The sequence below is a fragment of the Mugil cephalus genome, chromosome 1, assembly GCF_022458985.1.
Source record: "Mugil cephalus isolate CIBA_MC_2020 chromosome 1, CIBA_Mcephalus_1.1, whole genome shotgun sequence".
Classification (NCBI taxonomy): Eukaryota; Metazoa; Chordata; class Actinopteri; order Mugiliformes; family Mugilidae; genus Mugil; species Mugil cephalus.
The window spans coordinates 31164643-31180041 of NC_061770.1; the positions used below are offsets into that span (position 1 = coordinate 31164643).

Sequence of the window (15399 nt, forward strand, 5' to 3'; positions counted from 1 at the left end):
ACAGCTCAGAAACTGCAACTTCACCACGATCAACAAGTAGTTCAAGTATGGATAACACACCTCGTCAACTGTCTGGAAAGAGTATGGATTCATTTCCAGTGAGGTTTGACGAAGTTTGGAATCAGTGTTGTGGATGTATGGTGACTTGACCAGGTTATGGATGCCTTGTATGTAAGTTGGTAACTCAACTATTTTTTTTTTTAACTTTTTTTTTTTCCAAACCAGTTCAGTTGAATTTGATTCTTTTTGTTTCAGAACCAGTCATTTTATTTGTATAGATTTTTGAATATTGCTGTAATAATGGCTACCTGCTATGGTTGAATAAAAATATGGAGAATGGGAAATTGTAGCTGTTCTTGTTCAGTTTGGTCTCATTTTTTTCTGGACATGTTTTGAAAAGATCAAATTATTGTTGTATACTGTTATATTACATTTAATCTAATATAGCCTACAGCCTTTTTTAAATAAAATAATGCCATTAAAACAACTAATAACAGCACATGAATGTATGAAGGAAACATCAGGTCGACTCACAAGAAAAAGCAGAAGAACAAAATGTTAGATCAGACATATCAGATGATTGCAAACGCAACGGTCACATTATGGACTGATTCCGGAGAAAGAGTCTTCAAAACAGTGCTGTATTACAGAGGCCATTGAGATCAGAAAGTGGGCAGACCGGAGCATTCATGCTCTCCCACACATGGCACTCTCTCCTCCAGAGACCATCAGTCAGCTTCATGTTCTATCTCTCAATCATTCAGACTTTATTAGTGAAGCATGGATTTCAGTGTTTTCTTTCTCAACAATTTATTGAGATGAATCAACATTTATGTAATTTATTCTTATTGATATTACCTAAATAGTTTTTCCTTCATATTTTATTTGTAATAAACATTGAATTATAAAGTGCTGCAGGTTGGTGTTTCTGTGAGTTTGTTCTTCTCTCTCCATGTCTATGAACTTGTTCTTCACCTTATCTTTTATCTCCTCCATCTCTTTGTTTCTGGTCTCCAGCTCTTTGTTTCTGGTCTCCGGTTCCTCCTGCAGCTTCTTCTTCTCCTCCTTTAGTTCATTGAGCTGAGAGGAGAAAACCTGCAATACCTGTTGTATTATTTCACCAGTAGATTGAGCAAAGTCACAGCTGAGTCTGAAGGTACTCTGAGACTGTACTAAGAGTGGACGCCATGACAGCTCCTCTAAAGCTATAGTATGTGGAGCTCCCCCTGTTGCCAAACTAAAACACAAATAGACAAATCAATGTAGTGTATAATCCATGTCTTTGTAACTAGTGGAGGTAGAGCAGAGGTAACCAGACAGTCTAGTTCAGGGGTCGGCAACCTTCAACACTCAAAGAGTCATTTGGATCTGTTTCCCACAGAAAAGAAAACACTGGGAGCCACAAAACCCATTTGACATCTAAAATGAAGATAACACTGCATATATCGTTTTATTATTATTATTTTTATTTTTTTTACCTCTATGCTATGTATAAAAAACTATAGAGTGTTGCATTTATGAAATAAAGAACTGCTACAGAGAAAACAAAACTGTATTTATGCATACGTAACAGGGATTTATCCATGGTTGGCTTAACTGCGGTCGAAAAGTTCAATAAATCGGCAGTTGTGACGTGTACTTTGAGCGATAAAAACATAAACACTTTTTATTTTAATGTTACAAGATCACCATAAATTCAAATTTAGAATTATATTTTAAAAAAAAATCTCATTCAGTCGTTACTAGCATCAGTTTCACCAATGTGAAGAAGTGGAGACGTGTCAGTCTGTGGTTCTGTAACCCGATTGTAGATTACAACCATAGCGTTATTGTGTATTACAATATTGTTGTAACATTATAATAAATGAACGCAGGCATGCATTGTTTGTTTAAATGTTGTTTTAAATTGTTTATTTTATTTCAACATTTTACTTTATATTTTCCATGAAGTATTATTTTTTATGGTACCTTTGGGACAGCTGTGCTCGGGTCCTCTGGGTGCAGTGAGCGGCGGGTTAAGCTCTGTGGTCTCCCAGTGAACTTATTATGCCCACGCTGTTAATAGTTACTGCTGTACCTAACGTGTCATCGACCTCGGTGTTGTCCATCCGGGGGAGCGGTCCTCCTGCCAGTCAGCATCCTTTTCCCGTCGGTCCGCTTCATTTTTGATTGCTGGCCAGCAGCTATCACAAATATGTGTTCTAAAATAGTGATTGCATTTGTTGATTGTTTGTGCCTCTCATTGTTAAAATGTTGACATTGGAAAAAAAACAGCTACTTCCAGTTGAATTATTTGAATAAATAAAATATTTCAAGTTGATAGCTAAAGCTGTCAGAACCCTTACCTGCCTCTACTTATTGGCTACAGTTCCAGTTAGACACTAAAAACGTGATCATCTAAGAGAATATGTATAAAAAGGACAACATTTTTTTAGTAGTTGGTGTGTGTTTTTATCTCTACATGTTTCTCCAAAGTTGTCAGTGTTTTAAACAGGGACAATTATAACATGGTCATCTAACAAAAACATGTTAGTACCAGCCACTATGTACCACAAGACATGTTGAGAACAAAGAAAACAGAAAACAAGAAAAGAATCAAATGCAAAGAAGGACAAGAAAAAAGAACAGCAGAAGGAATGTGTGAAGGAAACATCAGGTCAACTCACAAGGACACAAAAAGAAAAAGCAGAACAGAATCTAAGATGGGACATATCAGATCATTGCAAAGACAACAATCACATCATGGAATCAAAATAGAAAACAATAAATGTAAACACTGGATTACAGAGGCCATCAGGATCAGGAAGTGGGTGAACTGCAGCATGAATGCTCAAGTCCACACTGGGACTCCCTCCTCCAGAGACCATTGGATGGTGGGGGGCGTGGCCAACCTGGTGGGTCTGTCAGATCTGGCCACGCCTACAGGAGGAATACCTTTTAAATGACACATCACTTCTATCAGATGACTCCTCTGAAGGAGACTGCAGGTGAAGGTCCAAACATGTCAGGGATTTCAAATCTTATCTAGTCTTACTGAAAGAACCAAACACCATTATAGAAAGTTGAAAGTAAATTCATATCAGCTTCTATTTTAAGTTGAGAACATTAATGTTTCTGTTTCCACTCTGTTTCTGTTTCTCATCTTGATGACTAATGGCCAGTTTGTGTCAACTTGACAGATTGAGGTCATATCTTTCCGGGAATTTAACTAAAACAGTTGATTTAAAAATGCTGAGAAGTAGGAACAGCCAGAAATATTGAAGAGGAAAAAACATTACTACCAAGATGGATCAATCATTGATGTGGAAGCTTCAATCACTTATCAGCAGCATGTCACATATTTCTGTTACATAGTTGAATAAAACGCACAAATATCAGTCTATAAATACAAAAGTTCATTCTTTATTAAAAACAATGAACACATGTAGGTTTCTCAAAACATTTACATCCAAATCTGTTGATTAGAGGAAACAAGGAGACTTGTTACATAGAATCTAAAACACTGACGTCATCCTGTAAAATCTTTAAACAAACCAACGTTCACATCAAACTTGACTAATCCAATAAAATGGAGCCAAGTGTTTCCAGAGACTTTCTCTGCAGTGTGTGGTTTCTGCAGGAAGATCTGAGTCGTGCTGTTTCTCATCTATAATGTTGCTGTTTGCTGGATTACTGAACTTTATTGAAGGAGTTCAACTGGGAACTATTTCACTGCAGAGAGACCTGGACTCTGTCTCCAGACTTCCAGGACTTCAGGTCCATCCACACCAGGTAACTAGTGTCCAGAGAGGGTACAGCAAAGCCTGGACGGCATAACTGTAAATGAAGTAAATCCAAAGGTCACAGAGTCACAGTCAGAAAATAATAATTAGAAAAACTGAAGGAAAAGTAAGAAAATGGAAAATATAACAACATCAATGAAACATCTACAAAGACTCACAGCAACAGACTTTCCAGCCTTGAGTTTCACTGATGGATCAAATGTGTATGTGATGGGTTCACTATTGTTGATCTGGACTTTTAACTGACGTCCTCCCAGTGGTTTGTCCTGCAGGACGGAAATGAAACACAAGAAGAAGAATGAGACACAGAGACAGGAACAAATGAATGTTGGTGTCTATTAAACCTGTTGAATCAATATTTTCTTTGAAAAGAAATGACTCTTAAATCAACATCACCTGATCAGACATGTTTCTCAGACTGATAAACCTGTAGCCATCATTAACCACCACATCGATGCCTCTTAACGTCTCCTGACTGTCTGAGCTGCTGCTGTTCTGTGTTTGTTCAGGTTTGGGAGGAGACGACATCCACAGATTAGTCCTTTCACATCAGTCAGCTTCATGTTCTATCTCTCAATCATTCAGACTTTATTAGTGAAGCACCTCAGTCTCCAGTTTCCTCTTCAGTGTCTCCACTTCTTTCTCAGCTCTTTCTCTTTTCTTCTCCTTCTCTTTGAGCTTCTTCTCCCATTGAGAGTGAAGTCACATAAAGAGACATGATGAGAAACATTTACTTTGATTGAGGAACATGACAAACTGATTTGGTTCTAAACTACTTGTTCATTTTGTCGGAAGAAGAGAAGAAGCTGTCACATTTAAATTCAAGAGGAAATGAATGAGTTCAATATGTCTTGATAACTGTCATGAAGTCCTCACAGAAAAAAAATGCGTCTTTAATTCAGTCTGAGCTGATTTGTGTATTAACAGCTACTTTGAAGTGTTGTTATTCTTTATTGTACGAACCAAAGAATTATCTGTGTATGTAATAAGTATCCTGAGTAAAAACAGCTGATCTTTCTGTGAGTTTGTTCTTTTTCCATGTTTTGAGATTAGAGTCAAATATGTGAAGGTTTCTGTCTCTGATCAAATCATTTCTTTGTGTGTTGATCCAGCAGGTGGTCTACATCATACCAGTCTATTGGAGTTAGGAGATAGGACAGAGTATTCTGGCTAGAACATAGTCAGACCTTCTGACCTTCTAACAAGCAGAGAGAAGATGTTGACCACCAACATCAGCCTCATTAGAACAAGGTAATGATCTGAAATGAAACAGAAACACATTGAAATGAGAACAAACTAGAATCTGATAGAAACTACTAACCTCCTTCTTCAGTGACTCCAGTTCCTTCTGATTGTTGTAGGGCTCTGTTGGCTGAAAAGAATGAGGAACGATTACTATATGATTGAAATACAGATTGTATCATAGTTCTTATAATGTGATCACTTACCCTGAAAGGCCTGATAGACCTGGAAGCAGCAGCTTTGTTTTTCTCTGACTGGAATAATTTATTAAAGTCAAATAAAAAGATTTTATCATCACTGATTCTATTTCTTCATGTCAGACTAAACAACACATTTGACTTTTAATCTGAAGGACATTTCATATAAAATTGTTTGATTTAAACAAGACTTGTATATGTGCACACATTTAACTTTCTGGATGTTGTTGTTTCTGATGAGAATGATGTGTGTGAATAAACTACTTCTCTCTCCATGTCTATGAGCTTGTTCTTCACCTCATCTTTTATCTCCTCCATCTCTTTGTTTCTGGTCTCCAGTTCCTCCTGCAGCTTCTTCTTCTCCTCAATTAATTCATTGACCTGAGTCAAAAGGAGGTGAAGTCCAGATTGTTAACAGTCAGACTCTAACTTGTCCAGAACATATTCTCTATTATCTACTGTGTGGATTTTAAATGCTGTTTATTCCTGTAGTTCTATCATTTGACCTGTAGATGGAGCAGAGTTGTGTTTGTGTTTGTCAAACTCCACCAGTAGTTCATTAACAGAGAACAACTGGAAGAATGTATTAAAGTCAAATAAAAAGATTTTATCAACACAGAATCTATTTCTTCATGTCAGACTAAACCACACATTTGACTATTAATTTTACGGACGTATTTATAGTTTGTCTACATTTGTTTCTGGATTTCCTGATGAATAAACTACTTCTCTCTCCATGTCTATGAGATTGTTCTTCACCTCATCTTTCATCTCCTCCATCTCTTTGTTTCTGGTCTCCATCTCTTTGTTTCTGGTCTCCAGTTCCTCCTGCAGCTTCTTCTTCTCCTCCTTTAGTTCATTGACCTGAGTAAAAAGGAGGTGAAGTCCAGATTGTTAACAGTCAGACTCTAACTTGTCCAGAACATATTCTCTATTATCTACTGTGTGGATTTTAAATGCTGTTTATTCCTGTAGTTCTATCATTTGACCTGTAGATGGAGCAGAGTTGTGTTTGTGTTTGTCAAACTCCACCAGTAGTTCATTAACAGAGAACAACTGGAAGAATGTATTAAAGTCAAATAAAAAGATTTTATCAACACAGAATCTATTTCTTCATGTCAGACTAAACCACACATTTGACTATTAATTTTACGGACGTATTTATAGTTTGTCTACATTTGTTTCTGGATTTCCTGATGAATAAACTACTTCTCTCTCCATGTCTATGAGATTGTTCTTCACCTCATCTTTCATCTCCTCCATCTCTTTGTTTCTGGTCTCCATCTCTTTGTTTCTGGTCTCCATCTCTTTGTTTCTGGTCTCCAGTTCCTCCTGCAGCTTCTTTTTCTCCTCCTTTAGTTCATTGACCTGAGTAAAAAGGAGGTGAAGTCCAGATTGTTAACAGTCAGACTCTAACTTGTCTAGAACATATTCTCTATTATCTACTGCGTGGATTTTAAATGCTGTTTATTACTGTAGTTCTATCATTTGACATGTAGATGGAGCATCAGGCTACGGTGTCAGATTGATGCAGAAGTCTAAACCACATATGAGTCTATGTCTTTACTGAAACTAATGAGGGGAGCAACACACAAGGAGAAAACAATCATATGATCAGAGGAAAACAGAGACAGGAAGTGAAGTAGGACAAGAAACAGAAGAAACAAACTCAACTAAACCAACTAATAATGTTCTTAACTTGATACTGTGACATGTTCATGTTTCTAACGTGAACCTCAGACCTAAGATCTGACTCTAAGTTTATTCCCAGTTCTTCCAGTTTCCTGCTGAGTTTCTGTCTCTGGTTTCAGAACCAATGAGCAACACTTCAGCTTTAGAACCATCTCTGCTGTCCACAATCTGATAGAAAATAGAAAAATGATTTGATGATTCTCAGGAGAAAGAGACAAACCTCAGTCTCCAGTTTCCTCTTCAGTGTCTCCACTTCTTCCTCAGCTTTTTCTCTTTTCTTCTCCTCCTCTTTGAGCTTCTTCTCCCACTGAGAGTGAAGTCACATAAAGAGACATGATGAGAAACATTTACTTTGATTGAGGAACATGACAAACTGATTTGGTTCAAAACAACTTGCTTATTATGGAATTAAAAGATGTGGATTCAACATGAACCTCTGTTTCCAGCTCCTTTATTTCTCTCTGATGTTTCTCTTCCTGTTGGTTGATCTGCTTCATTAATTGGTAGAAAGAAGAGATGAAGACAGATTTTATTCCTGATCAGTTCTGTTTAGTGTTTCTCTGAGATGTCATCAAGTCTTGTTCATGATGTTTCCTCTGAGTGGATTTCAATGTTTGACCAGAGTTTCCTTTAACCTCTGCATTGTTTCCTCCAATGATTCAGAGCTGTCACATTTAAACTCAAGAGGAAATAAATGAGTTCAATGTGTATTGATTACTGTCATGAAGTCCTCACTGAAATAAATATGTCTTTAATTCATTCCGAGCTGATTTGTGTATTAACAGCTGCTTTTTAGTTTCTGTTATTCTTTATTGTATGAACTAAAGAGTTTTCTGTGTATTTTTAATGAAATAAACATCTGAGTAAAATGTGTTGATGTTTCTATGAGCTTGTTCTTCACCTCATTTTTTATCTCCTCCATCTCTTTGTTTCTGGTCTCCATCTCCTCCTGCAGCTTCTTCTCCTCCTTTAGTTCGTTGACCTGAGGAGAAAACCTGCAGTTGTATAATTTCACCAGTAGATGGAGCAAAGTCACAGTTGTGTTGATCTGAGGTCAGTCCTCAATAACACAATAATTGTGTCTATGTGTGTGTCTCTACATGTTTCTCCATCTCTTCAGTCTTGTTCTTCAGTTCTTTTTTGGTTTTCTGCAGCTCTTCTTCAATCTTCTCATATTTCTGTGTCAGCTATCAGACAGACAGATGGATGATGATCAGTCAACAGGTTTACTGATCAAACTTTCTTCAAAATGATCAATCTAAACCTTTAATCTTTTACTTCTTGTCTCTTACATCTTTAGTTTCTTCTAAAACCTTCATCTTCACTGTTTCCTCTGGCAGGAGCTTTTCTCCTCTTTCAGCTTCATCTCTGGATCTTTTCTTGGTTTCTGTGTAAAATCAAAGAAGCTGAATTCAACTAGAAAAGACGTTTGCATTAATGTGGTGACTCATCTGTAACTTACTGCTTCTATTTTGTCTCCACACAAAGAAGACACCTGCTAAAATAACCATGATGCTAACAGCTAAGCTAACAGCCAAACCAGTGTTGATGGGAACAGCAGAACTGGAGGAGGACAAGAAGAAATCATCTGAAATGAAAACACACAAAGTTACATGACATTTCTACACAATCACACACAAACTGTGTCAAACTAAAATCATGTCATGGTCCGTTCTCTAAGCGCGTTCTACCTGGAACATGTATGTGAGCCTCTCTGGTCTGGTGGATGTTGTTCTGTTGGACTCTACAGGTGAAGCTGTTGTTGTGTCTCTTGTCCACAGTCACTCTGCTGCTGACAGTATAGAGGTCATCAGGACCTCTGACTGTCTCTGGAGGTCCAGCACAGAGCAGGTTTCCCTCAGCGTCCAGCCACAACACCTCAGGCTCTGGATACCAGCCTCTGGATTCACACTGTAGCACCACTCCTCCTCCTGCTCCTCCTTCACTGGTGCTGTTGTTGAACATCAGGATGACAGGTGAGGAGGCGGCACCTACAAATGAGGCAGGGAGGATTATAAACTTCTTGTATCAAAAATGTTGTCAAGCATAAGTTAATAAGTATGGGTTAATGCCCTTCGAGGTGTCCATTATCAGAAATTAATGGACGACACGGAGGCGGGAACTGTCCAACATGAAGCGGAGATAATGGACACCTCGTTGGGCATTAACCCACTTATACCATGGTCACTTACGAAATAAATACATATTAGGTCAATTATTAATACATTAATGTTGTTTTTTTACCGTTTAAATCATAAGGTTTTCACAAGAAGCGGCTGAGCGGATTATTTATATGAACTTCTGATTTCTCCAAGTTCCAACTCAGTTTCCCGCTCTTCCTGTAGCGCTTGGGCATCACCTTGAAAACAGCTACTTGTCTTGAACACCGTGTCGCTAATGATGTTTATGTCTCTTAAGTGGTGATTAATGGCGGCTCTCAGACTCCTAAAACTGTCAACACTGTATTCTCCTCCTTCCTTGGTCGACTGAACAGAGTCTGTGTTTCTGTTGCCAGGGTTACCAAAGCGTTTGAGCCAGCGCATTGATTTAGAACTGTCATCAGGTAATTTGATCGTAACGTCTTCATGGGTGTGTCCATTAGGGCTGTAGCGATACACAAGTCTCGCAAAACGATACTATTCGATACGATTCAATCGATACGATATGATACGATTCGATACAATTAGATTCGATAGGGTTACATAATTTTCTGAAAGATTTTGAAGGGACAATGTCATTTTGGTGACATCTTTTGAGTGTTCCATTGACTTGGATTGAATTAACTGAACTGAAAACTGAAAGCATCAATTACACAATATATGGCTACGACTGGACAGAGAGTCTACAGTTTGGAAATGCTGGACAAAATGAAACAAAGATGCATTGAGACAATTAGTTTCATTTATTGAAACAGTGCAAACTGTTTCAATAAAGCTTACAAGCCTTTGAACAGTAAATAAAGTGCATGGACAATGGAGAGTTGAAAAGTGCAACAAATGGCCTATCAGTGTCTGAACTGTAGCTACATAAACAGAACCCAGTGTTGGTCAGATGGAGTTGTTTTGTCCTTAAATTGTAAAGTTAGTTATAAATAAAATCTATTATTATGTGATATATATCCCTCAGCAGACAAGGAAATACCATACGATGACACGGTCCATGCTAATCTTATTTTATTTGAATTTTGTTGTGTTTTTGTTTTTTGAGTTTTTACTTTTATGTGCAACAAAGCATGGTGACAAAGTAATTTCCCTTATGGATCATTAAAGTCTGTCTAAGTTTAAGTCAAAGTGTTATTTAACACATACCCTTCCTGTCACTATATCTTGTTTTATTTTGATCATAATATCATAAACGCTATTGCGTTATTATTAAATATATCATTATCGCTGTTTTTATTGTTAATATCAATCCGTTTCTACAAATGCCTACAAGCCCTTCAATGACTTTGCACATTATCTGCATTTTTAATTTAACCAATCTATATTGTATCATAAATATATGTTTGACGTTGACAATAAACCAAACGGATTGAAAAATTGGACGAAAATTCAGTGAGTTATGATGAACGTAATCGTTGATAGACCTGTGGCCCAGTTCACTAATACAGTCAGTAGACACGACTTCAGCCTGAACAAGATGGCGGCCGCATTGACGCATCGTTCCAATGGACAGAGACGGCGGAGGCAGCATTTAGTGTTTATATCTATGGGCTTTAGGTGCATGGTGAATGCGACCGAGTCCCGTTATCCTGTTCCTATTGTTTGCTTGAATCTTCTTGCGCTGACTCCGTAAACATGAAAAGGGAGATGTTGGCGTGTGTCTAAAGAGAGAGAATCTAGACGGGTAACTTGCTAGAAATGCTCTACAGCGACACTAGCGACTGGATGACCTAATCGCTCTTCCTGCAAAGCGAACGGGGAAATGGGCAGCAAGCGCAGTGCCAGGCGGAACACGCGGGATTTGAATGGGACTTGATGTATCGATACTCGCAGCTGAAAATCGATACTTTCTGGGAAAACAAAATATCGATATATATTGCGGAATCGATAAAATCGCCCAGTCCTAGTGTCCATTATCACCCTTTAATGTACACCCCACAGCCATTCAGAATCGAGGATTCACACAGACCACCCGGTATAATAAATAATAAACGTTGTCCCCAATGAAATGACACAATTTCCTCAGTAGATACTTTTCATAGTGTAGCTGTGTGTGAATAGTGGGTTGTGCTGCTTGTGCAGTTTGGCAGAGGATTTAACCATTTCTCAAAGGGGAAAAACAAAACTAGGACATTCAACCAGGATTGGTTTAAGAACAAAACTTGGTTGACAAGGAGCTGATAACGTAGTTTACACGTAGTTTACATGTAGTTTGAATTAGTGACTGATTATCGGTCACCGATATATCGGGGCCCGATATGACGGCCCAGTTCTATCGGGGGTTCTATCGTATCGGTGAAATGTTGCACCGATAGAAAAAACTAAGTGTGACAAGTCACATTAAGTTAGTTCATGAAATAAGTAACTATAAACATGAAAATATAATTGGAACAACAATTATAGGCCACATTTCATTGGCCCTTTCAGAAGTGTCCCTGGCCTAAATCTCTGGTGTTAAATAACTGCGAGGCAACTTTGCTTTATCATCGCAGATTTTGTCTCAGTAGCATTACATGAGGGACGTTAGCAGTTTGCAAATAAGCACCAAAGGGTTACAGTTTAATATATGCTAAAAGGATTTAACCAAGAAAGCTCTAGTCTCCCCGACACGATGCGGGATCACTTATATTTTATCGTCGTAATTGTGGCTTGGTTTGATTGTGTGTGGTTTATGGAGGGGACGAATGAATGACGTGCTTTAGGGGCATGCATTGGTGACCTGGGCATTGTTTCTCCATAAATTAGAAAAACCTTCCATATCTTCCCCCTTTTCGGTGCATGGTTGAAGGAGATTGGTAGGCACAGTGGGCAACATTCATGAGGACAAGAGATGAACCTGTTGGGTGCCAGTGCAGAGAAGCTATGCTTCCTGTATTACAACCTGTCCCTCACTGACTTCAAGTATTAGACACTGACTGACTGACAGCATGTTCTTTATTTAGATTGGTTTATTTATTTTTATTTATTTGTTGAAAGTTCTGCTACATTATTTCATTTTTGTTTATTTGCCAATCTGCACTTTTTCTCAGACTCTTAAGTCCAAATGTTAATTGTCATTTAAAAAAAGTCTGTTAAACGTTAAAAGTCTTAAAAAAAGACATTGGTTAAAGAAAGCATTTGTCTGTACTACTGTCACTGTGACTGTACTATTACATAATCATATTGGTGCAAAATCTATGCACAATCGGCCTGTTTTCATTCCAGCTCAAAAACTCACTATATCGGTTGCATATCAGCTATCAGTGATTGCTCCTCTTCTAATATTGCTATCGTTATCGGGCCGAAAAATCCTTATCGGTCGGACACTAGTTTTGAATTATTTTTTGTAATGCTTCACGTGGGCTCCTCACAGGGCTGTTTATCTGTCTATGGAGCTGAAGTGGTGCTATTGATACAATAAAAGATGTTGTCAGATTGGCATTGTTTGTGTGATGGCATTATTCAGTTGTAGTTTTGTAGTCAGATGCATTTTTGTCGTCTCCTCTTTGTTGTCAGGTGCTGTGATCCCCTCTTTTACTTGCTACTATGTTTTTGTGACAGTATTGATTAACATTTCTTCTCCTGCTGGCACCACCAGAATTTACAAACCAAAATCACCACTGCCTGGGAGCCAGATTAATGTCCCTCTTGTACATGTCTTGTGGTGGAAAGTTTATTCTCATATCTCTCCACTGAGAAACTGATTCTGCTCCAGCAAACATCTGCTGGGCCAATCAGATTGTTCAGGGGTGGGGCTTTATGTGGTGATGAACAGAAGAGTGACCTGTGATTTATGCTTCTGTGCTAAAGTGACAGAGGCTCCTGTGTTAATGCAGACCTCTACCAGAGCCTTGCTCCGTAGCTGATGACCACCTCCCCAGAAATGTAACAAAGCGCTGCAGCGACGCAGAACACAAGCATAGAAGTACTTTGAACACACCACGTGTCACTCACCTACAACAAGCTGGGCGGTGGCGTCTCGGTCCAACGCTGGAACATAGCACCTGTACATCCCCTGGTCTGAAAGTTTCACTGAGGACAGCTTCAGTGAGATGTTTCCCTGCTTCAGTTCGTGGGTGAACAGAGACGTTCTGCTGCGGAACAACGGGTGTTTTTTAGACTGCAGATCCTGGGAGTCCCGCCACACCAGGACGAACCTGGGGTCCAGATCAGGCCTGGACCACTCCACAGTCATGCTGGAGGCGTCCATGGCAGGCTGCAGGTGACATGGCAACACGATGTCCGCGCCAACGAGAGCCACGATTGGCTGAGACGGACCAACCACATCAGACTGACCTGGAAAAGAAATAAAGTCTGTCATGTTTGGAAGGTAGGGTTCATTTAAACTATCAGAGAGCTAGTGATGTGTTGGATTTACCTCTGCATGAGTGGATCACAGAGAGCACCATAAGGTAAGTGAACGCACCACGGGGTCTGAGCTCCTCTCCAACCATCCTGGAAATTTAAAAAAATAAAATAAATGTTCTGTACATTCTGTTTAATGTTCTGCAGTGACTCTGTAACAGGTTTAACATGGTTATATGAGCTACAGGACGTTTCCCACTTTGATTCACTTCAGTGGGTTCATTTTGGGTCATAACCGCCCCCTCCTCCATCTCAGACACTAGATTTGTTTTCTACTCTATTTCTCTTTAGAGGTCCAACAGAGACCTTGACCTCATCATAGTCCAACTGAGCACAAACCACCTGAGGAGTGGCTCCAGAAAGTGTTCCAGTCTTTCTGTCCTTCTAGGAAATAAAACATACTTATTATAACTCCCAATCAAAATCTTAAGGCTGGTTACAAAATTAGAAGAATTTGTTTTTTTGCACTGTTGGATCTTAAGATGGTTCTAAGTAGAGCTTCAAAATGCAAAAAGAAGAAATGGGAGCAAGAGAGCACACAACTTGAGTGAACAATTTATTGAAAACAACAAGATTAGGATTAAGAATTCTATGAAACAGACATAACATGAGTATTCTGGGATTAAGGTGCCAAGAATAAATGGGAGAATTCTGAGAAAATTGAGAGAAGTTCAACATTCTGGGATTAAAGTAAGAACTGTGAGAGGAAAGTCGCAACTTTGAGATGAAGAATTTTGTTAAACAATTTAAAGTCAGGATCCTCAATAGATAGATAGATAGATAGATAGATAGATAGATAGATAGATAGATAGACAGATGAACTGATTATGTTAAAATAACGAGATTGGAATATTCTAAGTAATGAAGTGGGAATTATGGGAAAATATTCAGATTAAAGTCACAGTTCTTACACTAAAGTCTGATCTATTTCCTCTTTTTGTTCTCTTATAGTTATTGTCTGTCCCCCACACTCATTTTTAGCCACAGTCTGTGGCTTTGAAGCGTCACTGCGCCCCCTACTGCTGCTCCACCCACACCACACCCGGGACCTCAGGTCCAGATTAAACCAAATTAACCTTCTCGTTTACTTATATTTTTTATTGTTATTTATTTATTTATTCTATTTTTATTTTATAACATTAGGAGCACAGACCTCTCTCCTCCACCGTCACTGAACATTTTAACGACAGTTCATTTTAGTTTCACTTTCACCTGCATCAACAAAAAGAAAAAAATAACTAAATCAAATGATCCACATCGTGGTTGGAACATTTAGAAGATCGATAATGAAACGTGATTATTTAGATTATTACACATCTGGACCTGTTGTTTGACTTTTATTTAAGTTTTCACTGTGATTCTAAACATTAACGTGAAGAGGTCAAGTTTGATAAAGGTGATAAAACGCGTCTCTGTCCGTCTCTCTCAAACGCACCTTTTCACTTTAAACGAACATTAAAACATTTTAAAGTTTGACATAAACTCGAGTCAAATACACGACGAAGAACGAAGGACTTTAATGAAAACGTACCTGCTGCCTTCCTCTGCGAGTTTCCGTTCAAAGTTCACAGAAGAGACACCTGGGTTACCTGGAGGAGGCGGTGCGTTCACTTTCCCTCGGAAATAAGTCACAGCTCTGTGTTTGTACCGATACAGGATACTATGACACGATATGTTCACCGAAGAAAATAGAAAGCGCGTTTATTTCCCGCGCTGATAGTGCATTAAACTGCACTATTACAAATGACAAACCTCTTTCCTCTTGTCTTAAGAAAAAACAAGTACAATTTCTATAAAGTTCTGCGTTTTCATCCCCTCCATAAAAAGCGCAAAGCAGAAGAGTGAAAGACTGTGAATGTCTAAGAAAGACCGTTTAACATTTGATATTTCTGCTCTGCATCGAACCACTGGGCCAGTTTGTGTTTAAAGGTGCTTGTTAACCACCAGGAACCTTTTCGTATTTCCTATTGCTGGTGCAGA

The 15399-nt window shown here is 38.6% G+C and overlaps 2 protein-coding genes across 2 annotated transcripts; both read right to left on the reverse strand.

Annotated features, from left to right (window-relative positions):
• Positions 1–3608: 3608 nt before the first annotated feature.
• Positions 3609–5986, reverse strand: LOC125016312 (lamin-A-like). Its single transcript, XM_047598745.1, has 7 exons — positions 5519–5986; positions 5231–5278; positions 5104–5154; positions 4386–4463; positions 4179–4277; positions 3941–4048; positions 3609–3816 (listed from the first exon to the last, which is right to left on the reverse strand). Exons 1-7 carry the CDS (start codon positions 5537–5539, stop codon positions 3709–3711), a joined length of 513 nt encoding a protein of 170 aa, XP_047454701.1. The 5' UTR covers positions 5540–5986; the 3' UTR covers positions 3609–3708.
• A 790-nt stretch (positions 5987–6776) lies between these two features.
• Positions 6777–15025, reverse strand: LOC125004815 (butyrophilin subfamily 3 member A2-like). The gene is made up of 5 exons (XM_047579713.1): positions 14951–15025; positions 13433–13509; positions 13009–13350; positions 8737–8904; positions 6777–6793 (listed from the first exon to the last, which is right to left on the reverse strand). The coding sequence occupies exons 2-5, from the start codon at positions 13506–13508 to the stop codon at positions 6777–6779; spliced, it is 603 nt and encodes a 200-aa protein (XP_047435669.1). The 5' UTR covers position 13509; positions 14951–15025.
• Positions 15026–15399: the final 374 nt, after the last annotated feature.